This window comes from Drosophila persimilis, unplaced genomic scaffold, assembly GCF_003286085.1.
Source record: "Drosophila persimilis strain 14011-0111.01,24,50 unplaced genomic scaffold, DperRS2 tig00000798-arrow-arrow-pilon, whole genome shotgun sequence".
In the NCBI taxonomy this organism is placed as follows: Eukaryota; Metazoa; Arthropoda; class Insecta; order Diptera; family Drosophilidae; genus Drosophila; species Drosophila persimilis.
The window spans coordinates 819940-844642 of NW_020825355.1; the positions used below are offsets into that span (position 1 = coordinate 819940).

Consider the following 24703-nt stretch of genomic DNA (forward strand, 5'->3'; position numbering starts at 1 on the left):
TCGTCATAAGGACAATGTCAGGACGAGGTCAGAGGCAGCACAGGAGGCGCATGGGAATTTCCGGCCAAACATGTGGCCAGTTACCTGTCCGCTTGGACCTTTGGAACCTGACTCTTTAGGGCGGTCGCAGATTAGTCCAGGAAACGAGAGATTTTCCCACGCAGGTATCCGACGACAGGCGACAGGCGACAGATTTGCTTCCCAGATTTCTCCAAGCACTTTGGTGGGGAATTATTGAATCAACACTCGCCAGATTAAGCCATTCACTGGACCAGACAAATGCCAAAGAGCCAAAGAGCCAAACAGCTTCTTCATTGCAGCCTCTGGCAGCCGGATCGAGGGCGATTATGATCGGGAAATTGGCTAAATCGTCAGCTAAAAAGAAAATATTGCCCCACAGCAGCGGGAGCTCAGAGCCAGAGGCCAGAGGAGAAGCAAGAACGTATACGAGTTGTACGAGCAGTACGAGTATGTGGCATGCCACCAGTCGATATCAAAGGCAAATTTTTCAACTTGGCAGGGCGCAGGCAGGGGCAGCCACAGTGCAGTGGCAAGAGGCAAAACACCCAGACAGACGCAAGACAGACCAACGATCCAAAGATCCGACGAAGACGATGGCTTGCAATTTGATGCAGGGTGCTGGATTGCAGGAAGGGGGTGACAGACAGTTTAATATACTGAGGAGGAGCCTCTGCCTTGATACCCGAGACTGAGACTAAGACTGAGACGTAGACCAAGAACCAAGAACCAAGACCAAGAGGCAGGCAACACCAAGCAAAAGGCGAAGATCGAGGAGGTGTTGCTGCCACTGAAGTAGATAGATGAGCAGACGCTCCGCTGGCATGTGGAATTATTAATGTTTGATGTAATTAATGCGTAATTAAGATAGCCAGCAAGAGGCTCCTCCAAGCTGCAAGCTCTGGACAGGACCAGGTGACCAGGAGGGAGGAGAGCGCTCTGCTCTCTGTGCACAGACTGCCGCAAATATTGGAGACTCGAAGCCTAGCCTAGCCTAGTTTCATTCCTGAAATACCCCGAAACTAGAGAAACGATTTTTGGCCAACCAAACCATCTCCCGCCCACCGATCGAGTTCAAAGCCGTGGAGCCGCCAACGCAAATTGAATTGACTTTTGGGAACTGCGCCGAAAATTGGAATACGAGTAAGTATATAGTATGAGTGCTGGCTGGCTTTCTTGCTTGCTGGGAAGCTCGTGCTTCCATCCATCCATCCATCCATCCATCCATCTATCCATCTATCCGTCCAATCATTAGCTGTGAAAATGTTCCATGGGAAACTAATAATGAGTCCAAGCAGACTACGAGCCGAAATCACTTTTCAAATATCAATCAATATCTATCTCTGTTTCGGTTGGTCGGTCGGCTGGTTGGTCCGTTGGGGGTTATCCATTAATCTTGGCCGCGTGCGCAACTGTTGAAGCCTTCTTTTTGTTTTTGTGGAGCAGAAGGTGGCCCCGAGGGCAGTGCGATTATGCAGGCAGAAATTAACAGCCAGGCGAAACAATTAGTCCGTCCAAAGAGATCTCTTATCATTTATCTTTCTCAGGCCATGTATTTATACACATATTCCACTTCTTCTTTTGGTGTTTTAGTATTTTGGAATGTGCCGCAAGTGCCGCGAAAATTAACGCAAATGCTGAATGGCTAATTGAGGTGGTGTTTGAAGTGTTTGAAGTGGCGGCATTTCCAAATGGGGTATGTTAGCTTGGTCAATAGATAAGTCGTAAATGAAGAGCCATTTGTGGCCATCTTTTCATCCACCTCCCAAGTAGTTTATCCTTGCCCTATAAATAACCATTCAATCAGGGCCCATTGATTGATCTCGCAAAAGGGTATACAATGTTCGACTTGCTCCAAATACCCTTCAAATAATGACCAGCTTGAGGAAGCGCCACCTGTGGGGCCTACGTCTTCCCTTTGATATCGCGCCGACACAGATCTAGTAGATCCACATAGACCCATAGATCCACAGATCTCGATTGATGCCCCATGAATGCCAGGCGTTTTATCCATTTCGGCTATATAGTCGCCTCGTATTTATGGCAATCAGATTATGTCACATCCGCTTTGCAACAGAGGGGCTCCATTGATCGGCTGGGCTGCTGCTCCATCCGGCCAAGATTGCTCCATTAGCGCCACGATGGATGCAACCAATGGATGCAAATTGCAGCTACAGGCCCAGGGCTAACAAGCATAAGATTTTCTTTATATATTCAATTGACTTTTTTCAGAGGATGGTTCTGTTCTGCTCTGGTTTTTTTTTGTTTTTTGTATATTTTTTTTTTTTTTTTTTTGGCAAGTCTATGGCGGCCAAGATGTCTTCCTACTCTCGAATGGCTTTCAGCTGCGTGATGTTGCTGCTGTCGGCGCGGCCAGAAATAGCATAAAACTCATAAACGAGGCAGCCGACGAGTCGCGAGGCGACTCTGGTCGCGGCAAGACATGGCAGGGCAAGGAAACATGGCATGCCATTTGAAAATTTCATTTCGTTATAATTTTCTATTTCCCGCATGCCAAACGGCCCGCCAGGCAGCCCCCAGTCCGCAGACCACAGTCCCAGCAAAATCCCAGAGGGGCCCCTACCCGAAGACTGCGACTGGGACTGGGGACTGGGACTGGGACTGGGGCTACCCTTTACACTTACGAGTACTATACCTAAATGAACCAAGGTTCGTCGTCTAGCGCCGCCATTCATACTTAATTACCAAAAAACCAAAAAACCAAAAACCAACAAACAAAAGCTAACGAAAAGCTGTCTCTGTCGTCGTTGGATCTTCTCTGGCGTGACGCTAAATGAGCCCCATACCCCCTACCCATGATTTCCTCAAAAAGCGAGAGGAAAATGTATTAAAATCTTATGACCAGGTAGACCAGACACCCCCAAAATGACAAAAAAAAACACCAACGAAAGAAAAGATGAGGAGAAATGATGAATTGTGGGTGCCGTTGAGTAAGTTTGTCGCTTCTACTCGTAGGCGTTGACCTAAATATACGAACAGTGCAGAGCATTTTCCGCTCTGGCAAAGCATTTTCTTTATTTTCATTTTGTAATCGCTTGCTAAACATAAGAGCAGTATTCAGAAGCAACAAGTGCAACCAGAGAGCCAGAGCTGAGAGCATGAGAGCCAACTGACAAATGAAACAAGAGTCGCCAGTTATCCATCCAAGTTTTGCTGCGGGAAATGGAGACCCGCTGTCAAGGTTCTCTGGGGGTTTTCTCTCAGGTGTTGCTTTTCTCAATGAAATCTTTTAAAGATTATTATTTTGCTTTGGCAATGTGACAAGACGCAAACCGCAAAACAAAATTAATATTCAATGCTTAGTGCAGCATAAGAGGGGAAAGCATTATATAATAAATACTCGTATACTCGCATACTCGTTGTGTAGACCAGCTATCCCTGACAAATACTTTTATAAATATGTATCATATAACATGAAAGAAAGATTGCTCTAAAACTGTATAGCTATTTGGCATAGAAACCTCACAAATATCTGAGCTTCATTGGATCATTGGATCGGAAATGCTCTGCCATGGGAAACATCTGGAAAGGGTATAAGAATCTATATCTGTGAATAATGCTCGTACACCTTCCGCGTGTGGGTACGAGTATGAGTATATTTGATTTGTGCCAGTTTGTCTCCGCTTTTGGTCAAACAAACAAACAAACAAATAAATATCCGAGAAGATGGGCTGCCGATTCTGCTTTGACGCGGACTTCTGCCAGATCAAATCATGTTTTATGAGCAGCTAATTTACTTAACACCTCGACAACAACAACACCGGCGGCAGCGGCAGCAGCCGCAATCAGCAGTCCGAAAAAAAGGGAAAAAAAACTATAATAGCCCGAAAACCAAAAACAAAAATACCTGCGATTTTTATTTATTTTTCACATGGCCTTTTCATTGTTTTTGGGTTTTTTTTTTTGTTATATTTCCAAGTCAGTTTTATTGAAGCGGAGTGGTGTGGAGTTATATTTGGTAAGAACTGACGTTCATGGCGTGGGTGTAAATTAGGCATAAAATGCGACCAGTTAATTCATGATACTACCGATTCAGTCAGGTTCGAAGGCATTTTAATTGGTTTTAAGCAGAGCTCCCGCGAGCAGAAAGCAGAGCTGCGCGTCGTCACACGGGGCGTATGGATAATACTCGTAAATCGCCCCCGAATAGCCCCCGAATCTTCCCCTCACCTATGGATAGCACCTATGGATTTCAGGTTGCAAAAACCCAAAAACTGAGTCAGTTTTTGATTGATCTATTCGATGCTTTTGATCTCTTTTGGTGGCTCTGATTGGGGGCTAAGAATTTAACGATCTGGCTGATGATCTTCAGGCTTTATGGCCCCATATGTAAAACACTTTGGTACACCAAAGAAATTGGCATATTTGCCGGATCCAAAGTGAAAGGAGTAGATCTCTACAGAAGCGTTTTGAGTGGGTGGGGATTGATTAGTATGCATTTCGATGAGTAATCGCTTTTTATAGAGACCCGACCCCTACGTTTTCGAAACCCGCTTAACCCGCAGTTCAAGATGCAAATCCCCGAAACATTCGCTGCGTTTGCAACAAAAGCAACGCCAAATCAAAGCCAAAGCAAAATAAATCAATCGATACAAAAAGTAAATATCCTGTTATTCCTCTGCTGCTCTTATTCTTTCCCACTCATTCGCACTCCTCATCCCATTCCCATTCCCATTCATTGATGAAGCAGCAGCCAGGCAGCAGGCAGTCGATGCCAAATGATGGGCAGATAGGAGGAATCCAAAGGAGTGGAGCAGGAGGGGCAGGCAGAAGGAAGCAGAAACAGAAGCAATGCAAAGAGTAAATAAACACAAGATAATAAACCCCAAAAGACAAAGAGTGTGAGAGGGAGACAGGGATCCAGGGAGCGCGAGGGAACAGCTGATTGCAGCTGATTTCAGATCTCCTCTGATCACCAAAGGGTTGCTTCTGGAATATATGTACGAACAGAAGAAGAGAAGGCAAAGTGCATTGAGATAAGGTGAGGCATTGCTAGGCGGTGCTCCTGCGATAGTAGCATTCTTCGAACAGACGCAGGGCGGTGGACAGTGGACACTTCTCACCTTATTTAAATGCACCTTTCCGAATTCCAGCTCTCATCTACGCACGCAGTACGGAGTATGGTGGAGAGGGCAAACAAAGCCCAGGCTTGGCCACACACCCGCTCTCTTACTCACATCCTCTCTCTCGGTGTGCGGTGTGCGGGAACCATGACGGAAGAAGCATAAGCTGAAACAGCCGCAGCAAGAGGAAAAAGGAAAAAGAAGCAGCAGTGTGGGCGAGAGACGGGAGAGGGAGAGGAAAAATGAATTAAAAATCTAATTGCGCCCGCAATGAAACAAGGACAGAGACAGACTGATCAGAGAGAGAGAGAGAGAGAGAGAGAGAGTGAGTGAGTGAGAAAGAGAGAGAGAGACAAATGTAAATAAATAAAAAGAAAAGCAAAGCAAAGGCGAAGCATAACGGGGGAGGAGGCAGGCGGTCGGTTGATCGCACTTAGCCGCCTTTCCAGACGCAAACTTCATGAACCGCAACGTAAGAATAATTACAACAACAACTGGATGATAAAGACGAAGAAGAAGAAGGGGTAGGCGATGGCGAAGGGGAAGGGGAAGGGGAAGGGGAAAAGGAAGGGGAAGAAGCAGAAACAGAACTTAGGGTTGGGTCTCTTAGGACGGTCTCGTCTCCCAACCGCAAAGGTCGACTGCAGAGACTACAACAAAAAGACTTAGCAGAAGAACAGCAATGACGATGACGATGTGAAGTTGGATCTCTGTAAAGAGAAGAGATAGAGATGGAGAGACTGCGGAGACCAGAAATGAGTTTTCAAAGTTTTCCCAACCGAGGGGTAAGGGCGAGCAAAGTTAATGCGAATTTAATTAAAATGTGCAACTAGCAACAGCAGCAGCAAACAGCAACAATACGAATATCAGCAGAGAAAGGACAGCCAAGCCGAAGATTTGGATACCCTTTAAAGAACCTTTAGAGAAGTCTTCATGGTAGCGACATATGCATACATATATACATTCACACATTCACATATGATCTAGTAAATCTCCTTGGAGATAATATGTACATATCTCTATATGATATTGAAGTTATATTTTCATCTACATAAGTCTATTTAGCGCTCCAGTGCAGCAGGAGCAGGACTTACTACGAGTACATAACATTGTAGGATTTAAGGTCTTAAGGCCGCAATCGTAACACTCACTTTAAGGGTATTATAAATTCTAAATGTGAGCATTTTTGTTGCCGCTGCCCAGCAACCAAATTGAGGGAAGGCACAAAAGAATCCCAGAAGAAGACCAAGACGAGGCCTAGACTTGCACTTGGAGCACAACGGCTGCAACGGCAGCAGAAGCTTCAACAAAAAGTTGCATCGGGCAGGCGCATGCGCAACGCTATCCATGTTCATGTAGGTGTGTGTGTGTGTGTGTATGTGTGTTGCATAAAATTATTTCGGTCTGGTGCATATTAGCAGAGCGTGAAGTTGGCAAATAAGAAATTCAGCAAAAAAAGCAGCTAAATTTCATTAAACAACAACAACAGCAGCGCGGAGAAAGAGGCAGCTGCATCAGCGGGTGTAAAAGCGACAGAGTGAAAGAAAGGAAATGAGAGGAAACCAAAAGAAAGGTGTCCAGCGATAAGAGAATGAGGGACAAGGAGGGACAGAGTCCAAGAAGAGCAGATCATTCGGAGGGTTTTTTTGGAAAACGTTGGAAATTTTAACGAGTTCAACTTAGTAATCTAATGTGTGTGGGGGTTCAACGATCCAAAAAAAATCTCCAATGATGGACTATGTGGGAGATATGAACAAATATATCTACTTCCTAATATCACACTTCTCTGGGGAAAATATCTCTATTCTATGAAACCTTTCAAGAGTACCCTACAATATGCACGTATGGGTGTATATCTTAGACCAGTTTAAAATCGAAATCAACTCACCATAATTTTCACTCACAGCCATTTTGACCGATTCCATCACCGAGTGGGTGACCCGCACGGGCTGGCCTAGGATGGTAAAGTTTCCCGGATTCGTTTGCTGGACAAACATCATGTAGGATATATCGGAGGACTGCTGCAGATCGTTCCCGGAACGGAGTACACCCCGCGGCAGCAGTCGCTCCCTGTAGATGTCGCACTCGCCGCTGGCGTTGCGCAGGGCGAACTGCAGCCGGACCAGCTGGGGCAGCTGCAGATCCCGCTGCTGCTTGTACACCTTGAGCACCTTCATGGTGGCCGAGAAGTTAACCCGCCGGTCGGCCGACATGGAAATGAAGACGCCCTGGAAGACGGTGGGCGCCGAGTAGGCCAGTTGGGCGGGATCCCGGGCCGAGCAGTAGCGTCCGGCCCGCTGTCGTCCCCTGTGCTTCCGGGGATGCTTCCTCCGCTGCTGCTGGGGCGGCTGGTGTTGGCGCAGTCTCTGCTCCTGCCGTTGATGCTGACGTTGGCGGCGATGATCCCGCTTGTCCTGCTGCAGCTGCTGACGATGGCCAGAGCGATGTGGCCGCTGGTTGCCGTCGCGTCTATTGCGCGCCGCCTGCTCCGGGCTGTCCTCATCCGGAATCTGGCTGTCTGGCACTTCGTAGGACTCGATGAGATAGCTTTGCGTGGCTCGCCTACTGTAATTGCTTACAGGTCGCGGTAAGCTAGGTTGTTGCAACTTTGGCTGCTGTTGTTGCTGTTGCAACTGAGTGGTTGGTATATGGCGACGCATTTTACTGTTCGCCGCCTCGCTGGGCCTGCCATTGTTTAATAAATTATATATTTGACTATTTATTAAAGTATTTGGAACTTTTTGCATTGACTGCTGCATTGACACGGCGGCAGCAGCATGTGGCACTTGCTGCTGTTGCATCTGTGGCTTCTGTTGCTCTTGCTGTTGCAGTTGCTGTACAGCTGCATTGCTGCCGGCGTCGAATACTGTTGCTGGCTTTAACTTAAGATTGATACGGCTACTAAGACTATTGCTGGTGCGGCTGAGCAGCCTACTTAAGATATTGTTGTCGATGTTGCTGCTACTGAGGCTGCCACTGCCACTGGTACTGCCAGTACTCTTGGCGCTTTCACTGCTGCTCCCGCTGCCATTATCCAAAGTCAGTGGTATATAGTAGCTGCTTTCTTCTGCACTGCCTTCCCATAATCTTTGTGGTTGTTGCTGCTGTTGCTGCTGTTGCTGTGGTTGTTGTTGCAACTGTTGGTGTGTGGCTGCCACTGCGGCTGCTGCTGTCGTCGGCAGCAGCATGTTGCTGACGTAGATAATTAGCAATATCAATGGCATTAGTGGCTTTTTTGTTTTTAGACTCCATTTGCGCAAATGTTGCGCATACATGGCGTCCTCCAAAATTGTTGTTGCTATTGCCCTGATTTTATGTACAAAATCTGAAAGGATCTTCCTCTTCTGGCTAAAAGCTCAGCTCTAACCGTTGCAGTTGCTTCTGGAGTGGCTCCTTCTAGGGGGTTCCTACTGGTCTGATAATATCCTTCTCAATTCTCGTTTAAACGTGACAAATGTTGCTGCTGCTGCTACTGCTGCTGCTGCGTCCTCGTTGTGCCTTGTCGTATTTCCGTTTATCCTGCAAATACTTTCGATAGTTTCGTAGCATTTTGAGCGACAGCAGGGGCAAAAGAGACACAGATTGCTCGGGAGAGAGATGCAATTGGGGGTAAGAATGTTTTTTTCGACTGCTTCTGATATTCACTATTTGTAGCATTAATTTGTTAACACTTTTCTGTATGCCACAGATATTGTTGTTGTTGCTGTTGCTGTCGCTGGTGACTCATTTTGTTTGCCCGTCGCGTTTTTCTTTTTATCTTTGCCAAAACTATCTGTGTTGGATAAATTTGTTTGAATGTGTTTGAATAAAAAAATTTTGTTTAGAATTCTTGTTGTTGTTCAGCTACACGTTTCACTTGAGCGCTTTGGAGTCGACGCACGGCCACGCCCCGCTGCTCGCCCCCCAATTGAACGAGAGACAGGGAGAGAGAGAAAGAGCGAGAGAGGTAAGGTCGCGTGGCGTTGGATTTTTCCTTCACTCTTCTACAAGCGGTTTTCCTTCACGAGAATTTTCACGCGCGCGAGATTGAGAGATCGGCTCGTCTCGGCCTCGTCTTCGTCTTCGTCTTCGTCGCCGAGTTGTAAGTGTAATCCTCGCCGCCGCACGATATACGATAGATAATGTTTGTCTAGCCGTATACGCGATCTTCGCCCGATGTCTATATAGCCCGTAGCCGTAGTCGTAGTCGTAGTCTTAGTCTTAGTCTGATTCACTGGCGACGAGTGTTTTCTGGCACACACACGGCCGCAGAAGACATCGTCTCTGACGACGTCTATGATGATGATGATGTACCAGAGATATAGCCAGACACAGATACTAGTGCTAGTGAGGCAGACACACACTCACACTCACTGGCGCAACACACACGTTTTCTAATTTTAGCCAAAAGTAATTATAAAAGAAAAAACAGAGCAGAGTGCGCCGCGTTCAGCTTATACGCATATATATCTTCTTCTTTGGCTAGATATATATACATATATATTTATGTATCTGCAGCTGTATCTGTAGATGCGATGGGTGTATCTGTGTGCGTACTACCCGATTATATAGAAAAGTCGTCGCAACAGTCGGCTCTATATATGCAACACGCACTCACACACTCGCGCACGCGCACACGAGAATCGATCGTTTTTGTTTTATATATATTTTGTATATACTATATATATATCTGTATATATCAAGTGTAGACTGATGTTGTTGGTTGTATGCAGCCCGGTCGGGTGGCACAAACGAAGACCGTGAGACGGGGCGGGAGGGGAAACCGACAACTGACAACCGTTGTCTATGATGATGCTTCTCCGGCTGTTGTTGCTTGTATTGTTGTTGTCGTTGCTGTTTTTTGTGCAAAGTTCTTTACGGTTTACGGACACTTCGAATCGCACTCACTGTTGATATGATATTCCGTTCACGGAATCGAAAGTCAGGGGATCGATAGGTCCTTTTATGGAACAATTACCCCAACTGATGAAATTCGAGATTCGGACAATTTTTCACCACACAAAAAAATCAAATCACTTCTTTAAAAAAAAATTCAAATCAAAAACGAAAACTCAACCTGCAGTTTTTAATTTTGTTGATCAATATATAATCAATATAATGTTCAATATTTCCCTCTAGGGGGCTCTGCAATATCTTTTCGTATAGCCGATACGCGCGCGACCGAGTGCTAGCGATTTTGAATTATATCGTTCTTAGGTGATATTCTTTTCGTCGAAATTATCAAAAATATTATCAACGGACTTTGAATTCAGAGAAAAATTCGACATAGCTCTGTTGTTTCCTTGTCCGCGACCGAGTTCAATTTGTGAGATACATTGCCATTCAGTCTGCTGCTATTTTTTCTCCACTACTTTTTTCAGGTTTGATGGTTTGATGGTGATTGCGTTTCTTGAGTTCGAGTTCGACGCTGATTGCGTTTTGTATGGGAATTCAAAACGCCGGTCGAACCGAACGCTCAAACCATACGCGTTCGTGAGCAAGAGCGAACAGAATGTGTCCGAAACATGTTTCACGTTCACGAGTTTCGGGGCGGCACGGCCCGGTTCAAATACGCCCGCTCTCAAATGTTGCTTGACTAGAAATTATGCTGCCCGCAAAGTAATAAATGGCCAGCAAAGTAGAACGCATACACCCCGAGAGAAGTTGCTGAAGTTGGCGTAAATGTTGCTGGTGCTTAGAAATGTTGGCGGCATGAGTCTTAGACTCATTTCGGCGTTGAGTTTGAGCATTTCTTGAAAAAATGTCTGTTATGGAAGTTTCTATACCCTAGTGCATATTCTTTAAACTTAAATTTAAATATTTTTAAGACAGCGTCACCGAGTGGAAGCAAATATCATCTAATCTCGATGTGTTTGTGGGATAAATATTAAAATAAAAGTTGCTACTGTAATTTCATTTTTTCCTTCTGGCTGTAATAAATTATGATCTGATCCAGATCTAGATACGGCCATTCTCTCTACGGAAACAAACCTGATCCAGTGTGATATCGCAGGAGCCTGCACGCAAAATTTGGTTGTTCCAGCTCTTATAGTCTCTGAGAACTAGGCGTTAAACGAGACAGACAGAGCTTTATTTATCAGCATTAATAGAATCAAGAACCTGTATACTTTATTGGATCGAATCTAATAAATCGAATCTATAAAAAAATATATCTTTCAGATAAAGAAAATTTGTATTATCATCATATAATTTGAGCGCATTTTGTTGTTTATATTTCCTTAATTGACAAGTAATCAGAAATACAAGCAATAAACTGCTGTTAAAAAAATATGTCCCCATATCATTTTCCTTCTGTTGGCCAACACTCTATCCTTAACTTTGATTTCCTACCTTTTGACACTGAAATTTTTAGCTAGACACTTTCAATCAATCCAAGACTTTAGTTTCGCTTAACTTTTAAGTTCAAACTGAACTACTAATCGCGTTTGGGCGGTGCTTTATGGGTAACTCCCGGCGGTAAATAACATATCGAACATATAATAGTAAAAATGGAAATAGATAAGAAAACAGCAATAAATTATTGCGGAAGAATGATATAAGCTTTCGTGATATAACTATGGTTGTCGTTGTCTGGTCACTTCTGATAGGCCAGTTTCTGTAATAAAGGTGTACGAGTGGACCCAATTGAATATTGCTTTTATCAGTAAGATTATGATCTAAATGATTCCTGCGTATCCATCAGAAATATTAGATTTTGTATAAATATATGTACAGGCATGTACATATATGTACATATATGGATATATGCTAAACTACAAATGATGTACATATGTAGATCGCTTGACTGTTTCTGCTACGTATCACATAAATCAGCATAAACTTAATTGAATTTGCCTTTCATGTGTTACATTTCCATTCTTTGAATGCTTTTATCTAGCTTCTGTTGATCTTCCTCCCTCCGATTATAATACTTTGGGGTGGTATTCTTCTCGGGCACTTTGCTTTTTTCCCATGATTATTTGCTTTATTGTCAAATGTCAACCCCACAACTGAAGAAACAACAACGACCAGAGGAGACCCTGCCCGACCCCGAGAACGTTGGCAGCTCCTCTTGCTCCCCTCAGCGGTTTGGAGTTGGAAGTCGTGTAAACTTAACGTTTTTTACCAGCTGCTATTGATGTTGTTGTTGTCAAACAAAGCTTCCACTTGTTCTACGCAGAAGCAGGCATAACAATAAAAGAAGCTGACGATAAAATGGGCAAATGGGAAGAGGGTTCCAGAGGGGACCAGGGAAGTGGATGTGACAAGTGCGACAATTGTAAGAAAACCCAGAAGCAAAGAGCCCTATTTTTATACCCGATACTCAAAATGAGTATAGAGGTATATTAGATTTGTGGTGAAATTGGATGTGTGTAACGTCGAGAGGGAAGCGTTTCCGACCCCATAAAGTATATACATATGTATGTATATTCATGATCAGCATCAATAGCCGAGTCGATTGAGCAATGCCTGTCTGTCCGCCCCTATGAGCGCCTAGTGCTCAGAGGCTATAAGCCTTGTATCCAGACTTCTGTGATATGTCACTGTTACATGTGTTTTTTAAAACGTCCGCCCCCACAAAGGAAGAAAATAATATTGACGATACTAGAAAATGAAAAGCGCACAATCATAGAAAATGACCTGATCTACCAGATTGCCGAATCTGTATCAGATCGGATCACTTTTATAGCCAAAAGGAACAAATACATTTTCAGTTGCTACGCAGCGCCCGACGACACGTTCAGACGTTTTCTTTGTCGCTCAATGTAGCCATACTGACTATGTATCGGGTATAAATGTAGAGTTGCGGTCGCAGCAGCAACTCACAGCGTTCCCCCTCGTTTTACTCTGCTTTTGTTCAGAGTCTGCGTACACAGTCCGCACCATACGATATATGACTGCGAAGGGTACTCGAGCCACGACGAATACTGTTTGCAACTTTCAAAGAGTTACGAATAGCAGAACCTCAGCGAATGGGTCGACAGCAGTGGGCCAAGTTTTATCAGCCATTAGTTCGTTCACGTCGCCACTCGAGCTCGAACTCAACTTGAAACAGGTAGAACTCATCTGCACATAATCGTACAATATTTGAAAAGCTGCAAAAAGATCTCCAAAACAATCGGTGGGCATTGTGCAGAGGTCGTGGCAAACGGAAGTGTAGGAACTAAAACGTTAGACATCCAGGCGTGGATGTGGATATACTGTGGCAAAGTTTTCCCAGTAGTACTCCCGTTCAGAACCGACGACAGACAACAGCTGCCAGACGCAGCGTCATTGTATCATCAACAAACACGAAGAAACCCACAAGAATAACAAACATGAAAACATGAAATGTACGAGAATGTTGTATTTTCCAAATGTAATTTTCAAAATGTGCGCAGGCACAACCAATTTCTATTTGTTGTTGTTTGGGGGGGAGGAGGAGGCATAGGTTTTTCGCAGGGGTTGCCGGCAGAGGCAAAGAAAACAAAAGCTGATGAAAAATAATGAAAATGAAATTCCCACTCCACCAAAAATAAACATAGCCCTTGTATAATTATCTATTATAATTTGTCTCCAATTACTTCTAATTACTCTAATTACTTCTAAACAAAGACTTATAAAAACAAATTGCAATCATCAAAAATCTGATTGATAAGGAATTACTATTTGAAGTGCAAAGTCACAGTGACACCATAGAACCCAGATTGTTGTAAAATCATTGATAAGAATTTCCCCTGCCGAAAACTATTCTTGTCAGAGGCATGGTAGCTTACAAGGTGAGAAACGGTGAAATTAAATATAAGGCAGATAAGGCCGAAGCAAAGGGTCTGCAGTCTTAGCCAATCCTTGTGGTATGGTTGTTATAATTAAAGTAAATGAATAAAGAATTAAATTTGTTTGCTGCGGCACTTGTTGTGGCTGTTTGCAGTAGCAGGCAGGCTATGGGTAACCAAAGACAAAGCCCGTTATGGGGCTCTGGCACCCTCTGACACTCTACTGAAGCCCTTCCCATCCCCGATCCAGTTCCCTTCCTCACTTTCTTAGCTGAAACGCCGCTAAATTGTGTTAAAAACTTGCCAGCCAAAGTACAGAACGCAGAAACCTCAAGATCTGAGATCTCAGAGAGTAGATAAACCACGGAGACGGCAGAGACGGCAGAGACGGCAGAGGCGGCAGAGACGGAGACAGACACAGAGCCGAACGGAACGGAAAGGAAAGAAACCAAGTGAACTTGGTGCAATCTTCCGCATTATGAGTAGCACACAGGTACAGATACAGATACAAACACAGCAACACGCAGATAGATGGAGAGAAGGCAAGGAAATGGAAATGAAAATGCACTTGGCTTACATCAGATCTCTTCGGAGGGACAGAGGCGGCAGGTTGTTAGTGGCAGAGTCAGCGGCGACATGTGGTGGCCAGCTCTGGACGCTGAAACTGTGGCTCTGTGACTGGGCTCTAATTTCAATTGGGTTTCGTGGTTGTGTGGAAATTATTCAACAGCGTTAAGTACGCTATCTCTCGGGTCTGGGCCCTGGCCACGGCCTGCCCTGTCTCGGGGTTTAGGGCTCAGCTTGCCAAGACTTGCAACTGGAACTGGAACTGGCACTGGGCACTGGGCACTGGGGGGGCACCCACGCGTGACGTGACTCTTTGGTTTGGCTCTTCTATACCTGAGCCGCTTCCGTAAAAAAAGTTACCGCCAGTTCCCATTCCCGTTCCCCTTTCCCTGTTTCCCTGTTTCCCATACCTTTACGTTACCTTTTAGCCGTGAGCCCCGGCACCGCCCCCCTCCCCCTCCCCCCCATCCATCTTCTCTGCGGTTGATTCTCTTCAAGTGCATTGAAGCAAGTTGAAGGCTATTTTTCAACTTCAAATGTTTGCTAAATGACTTTTGATGATTTGTGGTTGAACCCTGACTCTGACTCGCATTCGGACTGAAGTTGAGGCATGAGCATGAGCGAAATAAATTAATGATTATATTTATTTAATTTCACTTCTCTGTTTGAGTGTTGACTTGGTGTCTAATTAGACCATCGATTAATGCCATGATGCCAGATGATAGCCTAATCTATAAGCCAGCATATACGAGTACGTCTGGCACTTCCGCTGCGGCGGCCTGTTCAAGTGCGGATCCAAGTAGCTCACACACCACATATGACGATGTCAAGCACCTTAAACTAAGCAAATATTGAATGTTTGACTTATACATGATACATCTAAGACGTGTGCCAATCGCCCAGCACCAGCCCCAGCCCCCAATCCGAGGAAACTTTCTGCCAGTGAGTCATGAGTTTGTGGCATAAACGGGACTGCTTTGATCAGTGTCGCTTTTCTGGGTGTTAGGGGGAGAGGACAATGAACGGTTGTGATGCAAAATTTACTTTGGTCTCCCCATTAGCTGGGGAAAGGGACAGCTCGGTGACAGCTCATCGGACCTGACCTGATGATAATCTGATAATAAAACGTCTGACGTTTGACAAACGTTTGTTTGGCAAACGCAAGCAGAGACCAAATACAACGACCGGAGGTAGAGACAGCCATAGAGACAAAGATACCGAACCGACACGTGCATTGCAGATAATCAACGTCGTGTCTGGTCCTAAAAATATTCTCCATGTAATTAGCCCCGCCAAGCTACAATATAAGTTCTGGTTCGGCATTTGGATGCCCTTCCCAGAGGTTCTAAAACAGTAGAAGAATTCCTGAAAGGAGAATAACAGTAAGTCTTCTTTAAGCTAAAGTTCGATGGGAATTATGGCATAGAAATTATGCAAACTATCCATACAAAATTATCGAAAATTATGTCTCATTAGTTCTATATTTTCCTTTTTAAGAAATGTTTTTATTTTAGTCATTTATAATTTTTTTTTTATTATTTTGCAATAATTTTTTTGCACATAAAATATTGTATGGATTAAAGAAAAATAAAGATACTATAGTATACTACTATTTGCGGTATTTTATTTAGTATTGAGTATTTTGAATTGATTTCATAAAAAGTTTCTGCTATTTTTAGATAAAGTCAAAGTGCGATTGTATCTGTTTAAATAGAGCATTCGCCATTCGTTGCAGCATTCCACATGCAAGCATCTCCCTTCCTTGTCTCATTTCCAGTTGCCACTCCAGACACAAGCAGCAATGTGGCAAAAATAACCAAAAACGTCTCGAGCCACACGAGTCACAATGAGGCGATGGATGGGCTATAAATAAAAGAGTCGCAGACTCCTGAACTCCCAGGCATTCATAGAACTCCATGTCCTCCTCCCTAGTCCCAGACTCATATCCATCTTCGACTCTAACTCTATGTCGAGCACAGAGGCCCATGACTCACCCAGTGAGATCCTCGACTAATATTTCAATTAGGCGAACGCTTAACGACAAAAAAGAAGCCTGGCAAAGAGGACTTCGGACTGAGTCCAAGCTGATGACATGCCCAAAGTTAATAAAAAGCGGCAGAAATGTGTGCCGGGGTTCGGGCTAAATAAATTCCATGGGACCCTAGGTGGTCGAATATTTTAACACTACCGGGCACAGGCTGCCACCGCCACCGCCACCGCCGCCGCTTCTGCTGGCACTTCTGCTGCCACTGCTGCCTGCCACCGCTGCCTGAGCAGTGGGATTGGGATCGGTGGCAAATCTGTGGCTGGCGCTGGCGTCTGCCTTTTAATGTAGAAAACTAGTCGAGGCGCATAATTTACGACAGCGCCTGGCCAGGACTACACGACCGATGGGGGCCAAGGGGCAGCCAGAGAGCAAGGGTAAGAGATCCAGAGTTCCAGGGCGGACAACGGCGTTGACTTGACTTATCAATTTCACGGGAATCCAATCGATTTTTATATGAGAGCGAGCAGATAAACCGCAAAAATCAAGCAATAAAATCGCTCTGCAACAACAAGACAACAAAAAAAAAGAGCAGCAACAAGCAGCAACAGTGCCACGGAGTGGGGCCGGAAGGGGGAGACCTGTGGCTGTGGCTGTGGCTGTGGCTAAAGCTGAGACTCTGAGGCTCAGACCTGAGGCTGAGAGAGGCAAAAGGAAAATACCAAAACGGCAATAAATGGTGTTGATATCCCGCGAAGCGTGTGAAGACGCTAACGATGCCGCCAAAACTTGTTAACCACAAAAATTATTGCATGAGATGAAATAAATTAAGGTGGCGGCATCGGCTGCACCATCACCATCAGCATCAGCAGCGGTGGCAGAGGCAGAGGCAGAGGCAGAGTCAGCAGCATCGCCAAACTATCCACGTTGCTTCCTATTCCTCGCATCCTTGCGGCGACGACGACTCTTCGGCGACGGCCTCTCCAGCCAGGCGTTCAGGCCGCCAGTGGCGACGTCTCCCCTGCCTTCTGCGACTGCCACTGCCACCAGCTCCATTTCCATCGTCTGCTGCCTTTTGTTGTTGCCTCTGCTGCTGCCCCGGCGGCTGCCCCGGCTGTTGCTGTTGCAAGAGTGTGTGTATGTGTACTTTTGGTGAAATGAAATGACAGACGCGGCGCAAGATGCAAATTTACCTATGGAATGTCGATCAGACAACACAGGACGTCGGAGTACGCTACAGGGAATTACTCTTCTTCCATGCAACACATAAAAAATATCTCCAGTTTACGGAGATCCAATGTGTTCATCTTCTTTACTTTCACTTCTTCAACTTCCGGACTTTGGTTACCCTTCTGGGACAGTGAAACCACAATGAAGATCTTGAAAGATGAAAGATGAATGGAATACTCTGCCATTCACAAATGGTCTGCCAGATAGATTACGAGAAACTTTTCTACTTTATCTAGTCCAAGTCATATTCAAACTATTTCTTAAGGAAAAGTGAAGGAAATCAACATATTATTCAAATAGAATAACGAGTATCAACGGATTTGCTGTAATTTTTAAAAACCTCAGAAGCAAATCTCTCCGATAAATGTATTTCTCGATCCGTCCTTAGACGTATAGGGAATGTACCGCACTCTTTTGGTTCATGCAACCCATAACTTTTGGTTATTGTTGCACACCCCATGGCCAATGAGTTCAGTTCTGGCCAGCAGCACTCTCTCTCTCTCTCTCTCTCTCTCTGTCACTCTGTCCCCGTGGCACCACCCCACTCCCCCACTCCCCCACAAGAGCAACAACCATCACAAGTCCCAGTCGGATCCTCTCACAGTCGGCCCCATCTCCATCTCCCGCCTTAGTCCGAGCCCCGAGTCTCCTGGTTGGAGCCTGCGCCCCGCACCGCACGGTTTGGGCTCTGGTGGAGAGCTCTACGGCGCTGCCGTTTTAGCAACATTGCAATCATCTGAAAATTCCATTCCAATCAAATTAAAAACTGGCGTCTACCTTTTTATCATTTTCTTATCAGATCTCAAGATCTGCCGCAGCGATGCCTTCTGCTGTGCGCCTTTTATGCGAATACCTTGTGGATGTGGCATGGGGCAGTGGCAGCGGCAGGGGCAGAGTCTGTGGATGGGGCTATGGCTGTGGCAGAGTCAATGTGTGGTTGTAGCACTGGACTGGTGGTTGGGGATGTGTGGATGGGTCTGTTGTGGTCTCTGGTCTTCTGGTCTCTGGGCCCGGGGCCTGGACTCGGGGACTCTCTGACTCTGACTCTGTTTCTGGCTGATTTGTTGTATTTTTTCGTTTATTTTTTTCGCTTCTTTTTTTTTTATATAATAAGCAGATCTTTGTCCCAAAGAAACCGTGGCCATAATATATCAATATAAACGCGCACTCACACACAACCATAGCATGGTGGAGTGAGGAGGACGGGGAGGCAAGGAGCTGGGGGGCAGAGGCATCCATGAGCGCCTGGGAAGCAAAGCACATTCATGCCCTGGCGACTGGACGTTGACTTCGTTACTGGCCCAAAGAGTTCGTGGAGTGCGGTGTTGTGGCAGGGGGCACGGGGCAGGGGGCAGGGGGCAGGGGCCAGAGGCAAGAGGCAGGCAAATGCGACCGAAAGACGACGACGAAATCCATTAGTTTTGCACCTTCGCAACATGTTGCAGCGACGCTGTCGCGTCGCCAAAGTGTTCGTCTGTTTTTTTTTTTCATCTTATTTTTGTTTTTTTTGGTAATTTTTGTCTTCTTTTTTGGCCATTGCTGGCACCGCAAATTGGTAAAAATTAACACGCTGCTTTGCTCTTGACCAAAACAGGCACACAAAACCCCCCGTTCCATTCCATTTTGCTTTTAGGCGTCTGTCGCCAAAATTCCTCTCATGAAGCTGCCCCCAAAGCACTGCCTCTGCCTTCTGTTGCATTCCCCTGCCTGGCAGCCACGGCATCATACTTCAATTTAATAAATTAATTGGCTTTGTGTCGGCTTCAACTTCAGCATTTGATCGGGGGGACTCCACTTGGGAGCGGGATGGGAGCAGTAGTCTGGGAACAGATCCGATCCGATCCGATCCGATCCGATCCTCCGGTTCTCGTCTGTAAGTCTTCTCCTGATTTCGTTAATTCGCAGTGCCCCGAAAGCCGCCCATGAAAAGATAGAAATCAACCGCAGTTTACAGAGAGAGATCCTCTTACCAGTCCACTCCTTTCGTTCCACTCGTTTTGGCCCTCTTTAGAGCCCATCCGTGGCCCCTTCCACACACGCAGCATTCCAGGCGTTCAGTGGCACTCGAAATGCGTTTATCTGGTGCTGGGGACTGCGTTTTTATTATCTTAGGTGTTAATGATTTCATTTTTGGCCACCCAATTGAGGCTGTCCGAGATGCCAGTGAGTGCCTCTGCACCTTTGCCTTTGCCTTCGCCTTGGGCTTGGGCTTGGTATTGGGCTTGGGATTGGGCCTGGGACCCGTCTGGGTCCGGCTCGGCTGATGCTGCTTCTGCTGCTGCTGCTGCTGCCTGGGTATCCTCTGTCTCGGCTTATCGCTTTAATCTCTTCTGACAGTGATTATTGCTGTTTGCGGATTGTGCAATTGATGTGCGAACTTCGACACCAAGTCGGGGATCTGTGGGCTCTTGGCTGGGAAACAGTGGAAACTCAGAGAGGAGTGCTGGTGCTGTGCGCTCTAAAAAAATCTCTCGACTGTCAGCGCACCCAATCGGGGCAAACCTTTGCCGTCTCTATTTACAGCGGCGGCGGCGACGGCCATGCAGCAGATGCAAGGACTCAAGGGCGGCTCGCTTTTAGCACCCAAATATGATGTCATGGCCTCAGTTGCAGCCTCATCTTCATTCTCCCACCCTATGGTCGTCCTATGGTGGAGAGCTCCTCCTGCAGCTGTAAGTCGAAACCCCAAAAAGGGCAATTTTTGAAATCATACGCCAAACATGGCGCGACATAACTGGTGAGCCTTGGGGAGCAGGGCAGCCTGGAAGCAGCTTGTGGAGCAGCCTGGGAGCCACAGTTGGAACAGGAGCTGAGCATTGTTCTTTGCACTGTCGCTTTCGCACTTCACAAAGGGATAGAGTTCAATTTTTGTGTCTGTGTCCGTCTGAATTCGAAACAAAAGACTTAAGCAACGAACTTGGCCATTTTTTTTTTTTTGTTGTGTTCTCCTGCTGCTACTGCTGCTACTGCTGCTCCTGCTGCCGCTGCTCCTCGTCTTGGCCAAAAGCTCTCGAAAAGCAGCGAGAGTATTTTGGACCAAAAAGGTGTCGCTGATTGTCTTTTAAAAGAGTTTCTGGTCTGCGGCGCCGCCGTCGCCTGGGCGTTGACAGTTGTTGTGATTGTTTTGTTGTTTGTGCCGCTGCCGCTGCTGACTGCTGACTGCTGATGCCACAGCATTGTTGCTTTGCTGGCCTGTGGAATGTGGCCGAATCGGCTGCTGGCCGGCCTCCCTTTTGCCGGTGCATTCAATCGAAATCAATTGTTTTTGGCAGTCACACCGCAAAAAGCCAAAGCAAAAATTGCAAAGTAGCCAACAGCCGCATTCCCACACTGCCAGCACTCCAGCTCCAAGCAGCAACAAAAAAAAAGCATCAAAAAACACAAAACAAAACAAAAAACGAAGGTGAAAATCTGATGCAACAGAGAGGCAGGGGCCTGGGCATCCCACAGAAGCAGTGGGCATGATCTGGAGGCTGTGTAAGGTTGCGCCTGCCATAATCAGCTCCATCGTCATCTTCATCCACAATCTTAAGCACATCCCTTTGACCATGCCCCCCATTCACATTCTCAAAGCTGGCGCTAAGACCTCAAGCGATAATCGCACATCAATTCGTTTTATAATGATGACGAGCCCCAAAGAAGAAGCGACTCGGAGAGGAGCAGAGAACCATCCCATCCCAGACCAGACCAGGCCAGACCAGGCCAGGCCAGACCATCGCTGTTTCGATGCTGGTGGCAAGTTTATCTAATGCTTGCGATCTCCATGCCCCATGCTCCATGCCCAACGCCAAAGTGTGAGCCAATTGGTTGGCTGCCTCTGCCTCAGTTTGCTGCCAGAAGATCCCCTTTGTGGTCAGACCTTGAACGTCTAAGAATCTCTCTCACCTCCGCTCATACCCTGCCAATGGCCTTTGTATCTTTGTTAGGATACAAGATGCATGGCAGCATTGTTAAGTTGGTCTATAAACGTTCCTGCTAATTGCTGGCTTTGGGGGTTCTAATTTCACTGTATGAAAACTCTGAAAGACAACACAGGACTTTTCTAAGTTTTCTGGAAAAAACTCTTGTAAATCCTTGAAATCACTATTTAAGCATAGCAAGAATATTGGACTTACAAAGATCCCCAACCATTTTTCTACTTTCTGTATAAAAGGTTAAACTTTTTCTAGATTACAACTTCTTTTATATCGCTCCAACAATATTTACTCTAATCCTCCCTTGATCTATCCACAGATTAAAAATGTAATAATCTTATAAAGAGCATATCTACTTCGTTCTTTTCACTGTTTGCTGTTGTTGCTTCATTATAAGTTAGCCGGGCGGCAGGCGGGCAGACAGACCGGCAACCGGCAACCGGCAACCGGCCAGCAGCATCAGCAGCAGAAGCATCATCCTCTGCCTCGGATGAAACTCTCGGCTTCCACAGTGGCAGCCTTCTTCTGAGGCAATAGAAATCATTAGCAGCAAACGGCGGCGCTATCTAATCTGCGGTTTCGGGGCGACTCTCCTCCATTCCGTGGGCTGAGTGCCTGCCTGACTGCCTGACTGCCTGACTGCCTTGGCTACCTCTTGATTTCTGTTGATTTAAAGCGCTGATTACTAATTTTATTAATTTTTCAACGATCGCCAGAGAACATTTGCTGTGGGCTATCGATGTGGTCGTCTCAGTCTCAGTCGCTGTTGTGGCTGTGGCTGTGGATGCTGTTGTGTGGCTGCGGCTGTGGCCCTGGCCAAGGGAAGGAGGCCTTAGGTGCTGTTGTCGCTTTTGATTTAGTTGATGTCTTTATGAAACATTTGAAATACGACACTTTTTATATTGGTTTTGTATTGGAGAGGACAGAGAGGGAGCGAGAGAGAGAGAGAGAGAAGGAAGGCAGTGCAGTGGAGAGTCTCAAAGAGATTCTGAAATTAAAAGTGATTTCATTTAACGGTAAGCTGAGGCGCAGTAGAGGCAGAGGCGCCTTTTGAAGTGGCATCGAATGAACGTGTCCCAGAATATGGCATTCCAAAGGAGTAAGAGTACAAGGAGGGGCAGCAGGAGGGGCATCTGTCTTAACCCCTTGATGGCCAGCAGCAGCAGCAGCAGCAGAAGCGGCAAACGGCGTTAATCAGATCGCTTACAGAAATGACACGCACCCATTTAGCGGACAGCTGAACCGAATCCTGTTTCCTATTTCCTATTTCCTATTTCCTACAAGTGGTAGAGTATCGTACTAATAGATCAAGCCTTGTTCCTGCTCCTGCTCCTGCTCCTTCTCCTTCTCCCTCCACATCCACACTAAATATATGAATCAATGTCATTTCGAAGCGTGTGCTGGACAATGGAGCAGCTTGCTTACTGACTGGACGCCCTGCCAGGATATCTGGCTAGGTCTTAGGCTACCGAAAGACAAATTGAATTCCTGGAATAAGAGCGAGCGAGATGAGAGCACACACGGCGAAAGGGAAGCTGAAACGCCGAATGAATGAATGAAAAACGAAATGAAAATGGTATTGGTATTGGTTCTCTGTTTCAGGAGTGAGAATGCAATGAAAGGAAGCCAAACCTGAGATGAGATCGTGTACGCAATATCAGCGGATAATTGAGCCTAATAGGATTTTAAGTGCACACACACACACACACAACGACATACACACACAGATGACTGCCTGCCAGACGATCTATGGGCGCATTGTGTGGCTCTGGCTCCCACTGTGCCTGGGCCTCAGGGGAAGCTGTGCGCAGAGCAGGATAACATAACGGCTGCCGGCTGAAGCGTACAGTGGAAATCCGTTCCGCTCATTAAACGCACCGCCTAGAGTCCAGGCTTCGGGCGAGGTCCGGTTTCCAGGTCTCCAGGTTTCCAGAGGTTCGTCGGAGTTCCTCCAGGGTTTCGACATGAGTCAGCTGACTCTCTGTTTTTGTTTGTGTTTGCTCTCGGAGGTAAATTGTGCGTGTTGCGGCATAAAACTACTCATATCAGAGAGAAGAGAGGTAGAGGCTTACAGATAAACAGGAAGAATGACCTGCTGCTTAGACACAAAGAGGATCGAGGCCTGAACCCTGAAAGAAGTTGCGCCAGCGGCAACGGTAGAGGCAGAGGCAGAGGCAGCGGCAGAGGCATCGGCATCGGCGGCGGCTTATGACGCTTCCACACAGGCCAGAGGCCAGACAATTAGCGACACAATGAGATTGAGATGCAGGAGGAGACAGAGTCGGGAGTCGGAGTCGCCTTCCGGCAACGGAAGCAGACAGACGGAGGCACCACACACAGCCACTGTGGTCCATCCAGCAGTCCATCAGCTAGATAAAGTTGTCAGCTGATCGGGGACTTGAAGCGGCAGATGAAATGTCTATGTATGTACGAAGGGGCGTGGCGTGGAGTGGACTCCCCAATGATGCGGCACTTATGCTATATTTAATATTAATTGAGCAAAAGTCTAGGGTCCCAGGAATCCATGAGTCAGTCGTGTGCAATCAGAGAGAGAGAGAGAAAGGGAGAGAAAGAGAGAGAGAGAGAGAGGGACCGAGGTTGGGGCTAAAGAAAGACAAACCCCGAAAGCTTCACCAAAAGCTTAAACAATGGAGGATCCCAACAAGATTTATATAGGGAGCTCGAGGATATATGGGTAGAGAGCGTTGAAGAAATTTCAGAAATGCTCAGACATTCAATCAACGCTGGGACATGATGAACTGCCTCCAGAACCAAAACGAAACCATAACGAAACCGAAAGAAACCGCAAACCCGAACAAAGGAAATTCCAAGGCGAATTTATGCAGATGATTTATGTACGAGTATTTGGTCCGAATTAGACACAAAGGGAACGAAAGATCAGCCTGGGATTAGGGATTAAGGGGATTTATATTGATTAGATCAAGGGTTGCCCGTACACTGACTCAGAGCTGTACGCTTATGCTATGGAGAATCATTAAATTGGAAGTGTTTTGGGGCACAAGTCCCTGTAGAAGTAGTTGCATATACGAGTCGGTGGGATCAACAGCTCAATTAGGTGTTGTATAGGGCCGCAATCTCTGTGGCAGGCTCATAAAATTTAATGACAACGCTTAATTATAAAATCAATAAGAGAATGCCGCACACGCCGGA

At 46.1% G+C, this 24703-nt stretch overlaps 2 protein-coding genes across 7 annotated transcripts in view; both read right to left on the reverse strand.

The window, feature by feature from the left end:
• The window catches only part of LOC6602937 (protein vein), a 33477-nt gene extending 23893 nt beyond the window's left edge, over window positions 1-9584 (reverse strand). For all 6 annotated transcript variants that reach the window (XM_026992988.1, XM_026992991.1, XM_026992990.1 and 3 more), the window contains exon 1: window positions 6991-9584. In XM_026992988.1, the coding sequence (XP_026848789.1) occupies window positions 6991-8377 (1387 nt within the window). In that variant the 5' untranslated portion in view covers window positions 8378-9584. The remainder of the gene's footprint in view (window positions 1-6990) is intronic.
• LOC6602933 (DNA polymerase epsilon subunit 2) overlaps window positions 1-24703 on the reverse strand; it is an 85935-nt gene that overhangs the window by 18605 nt on the left and 42627 nt on the right. The gene's annotated exons all lie outside the window — the stretch shown is intronic.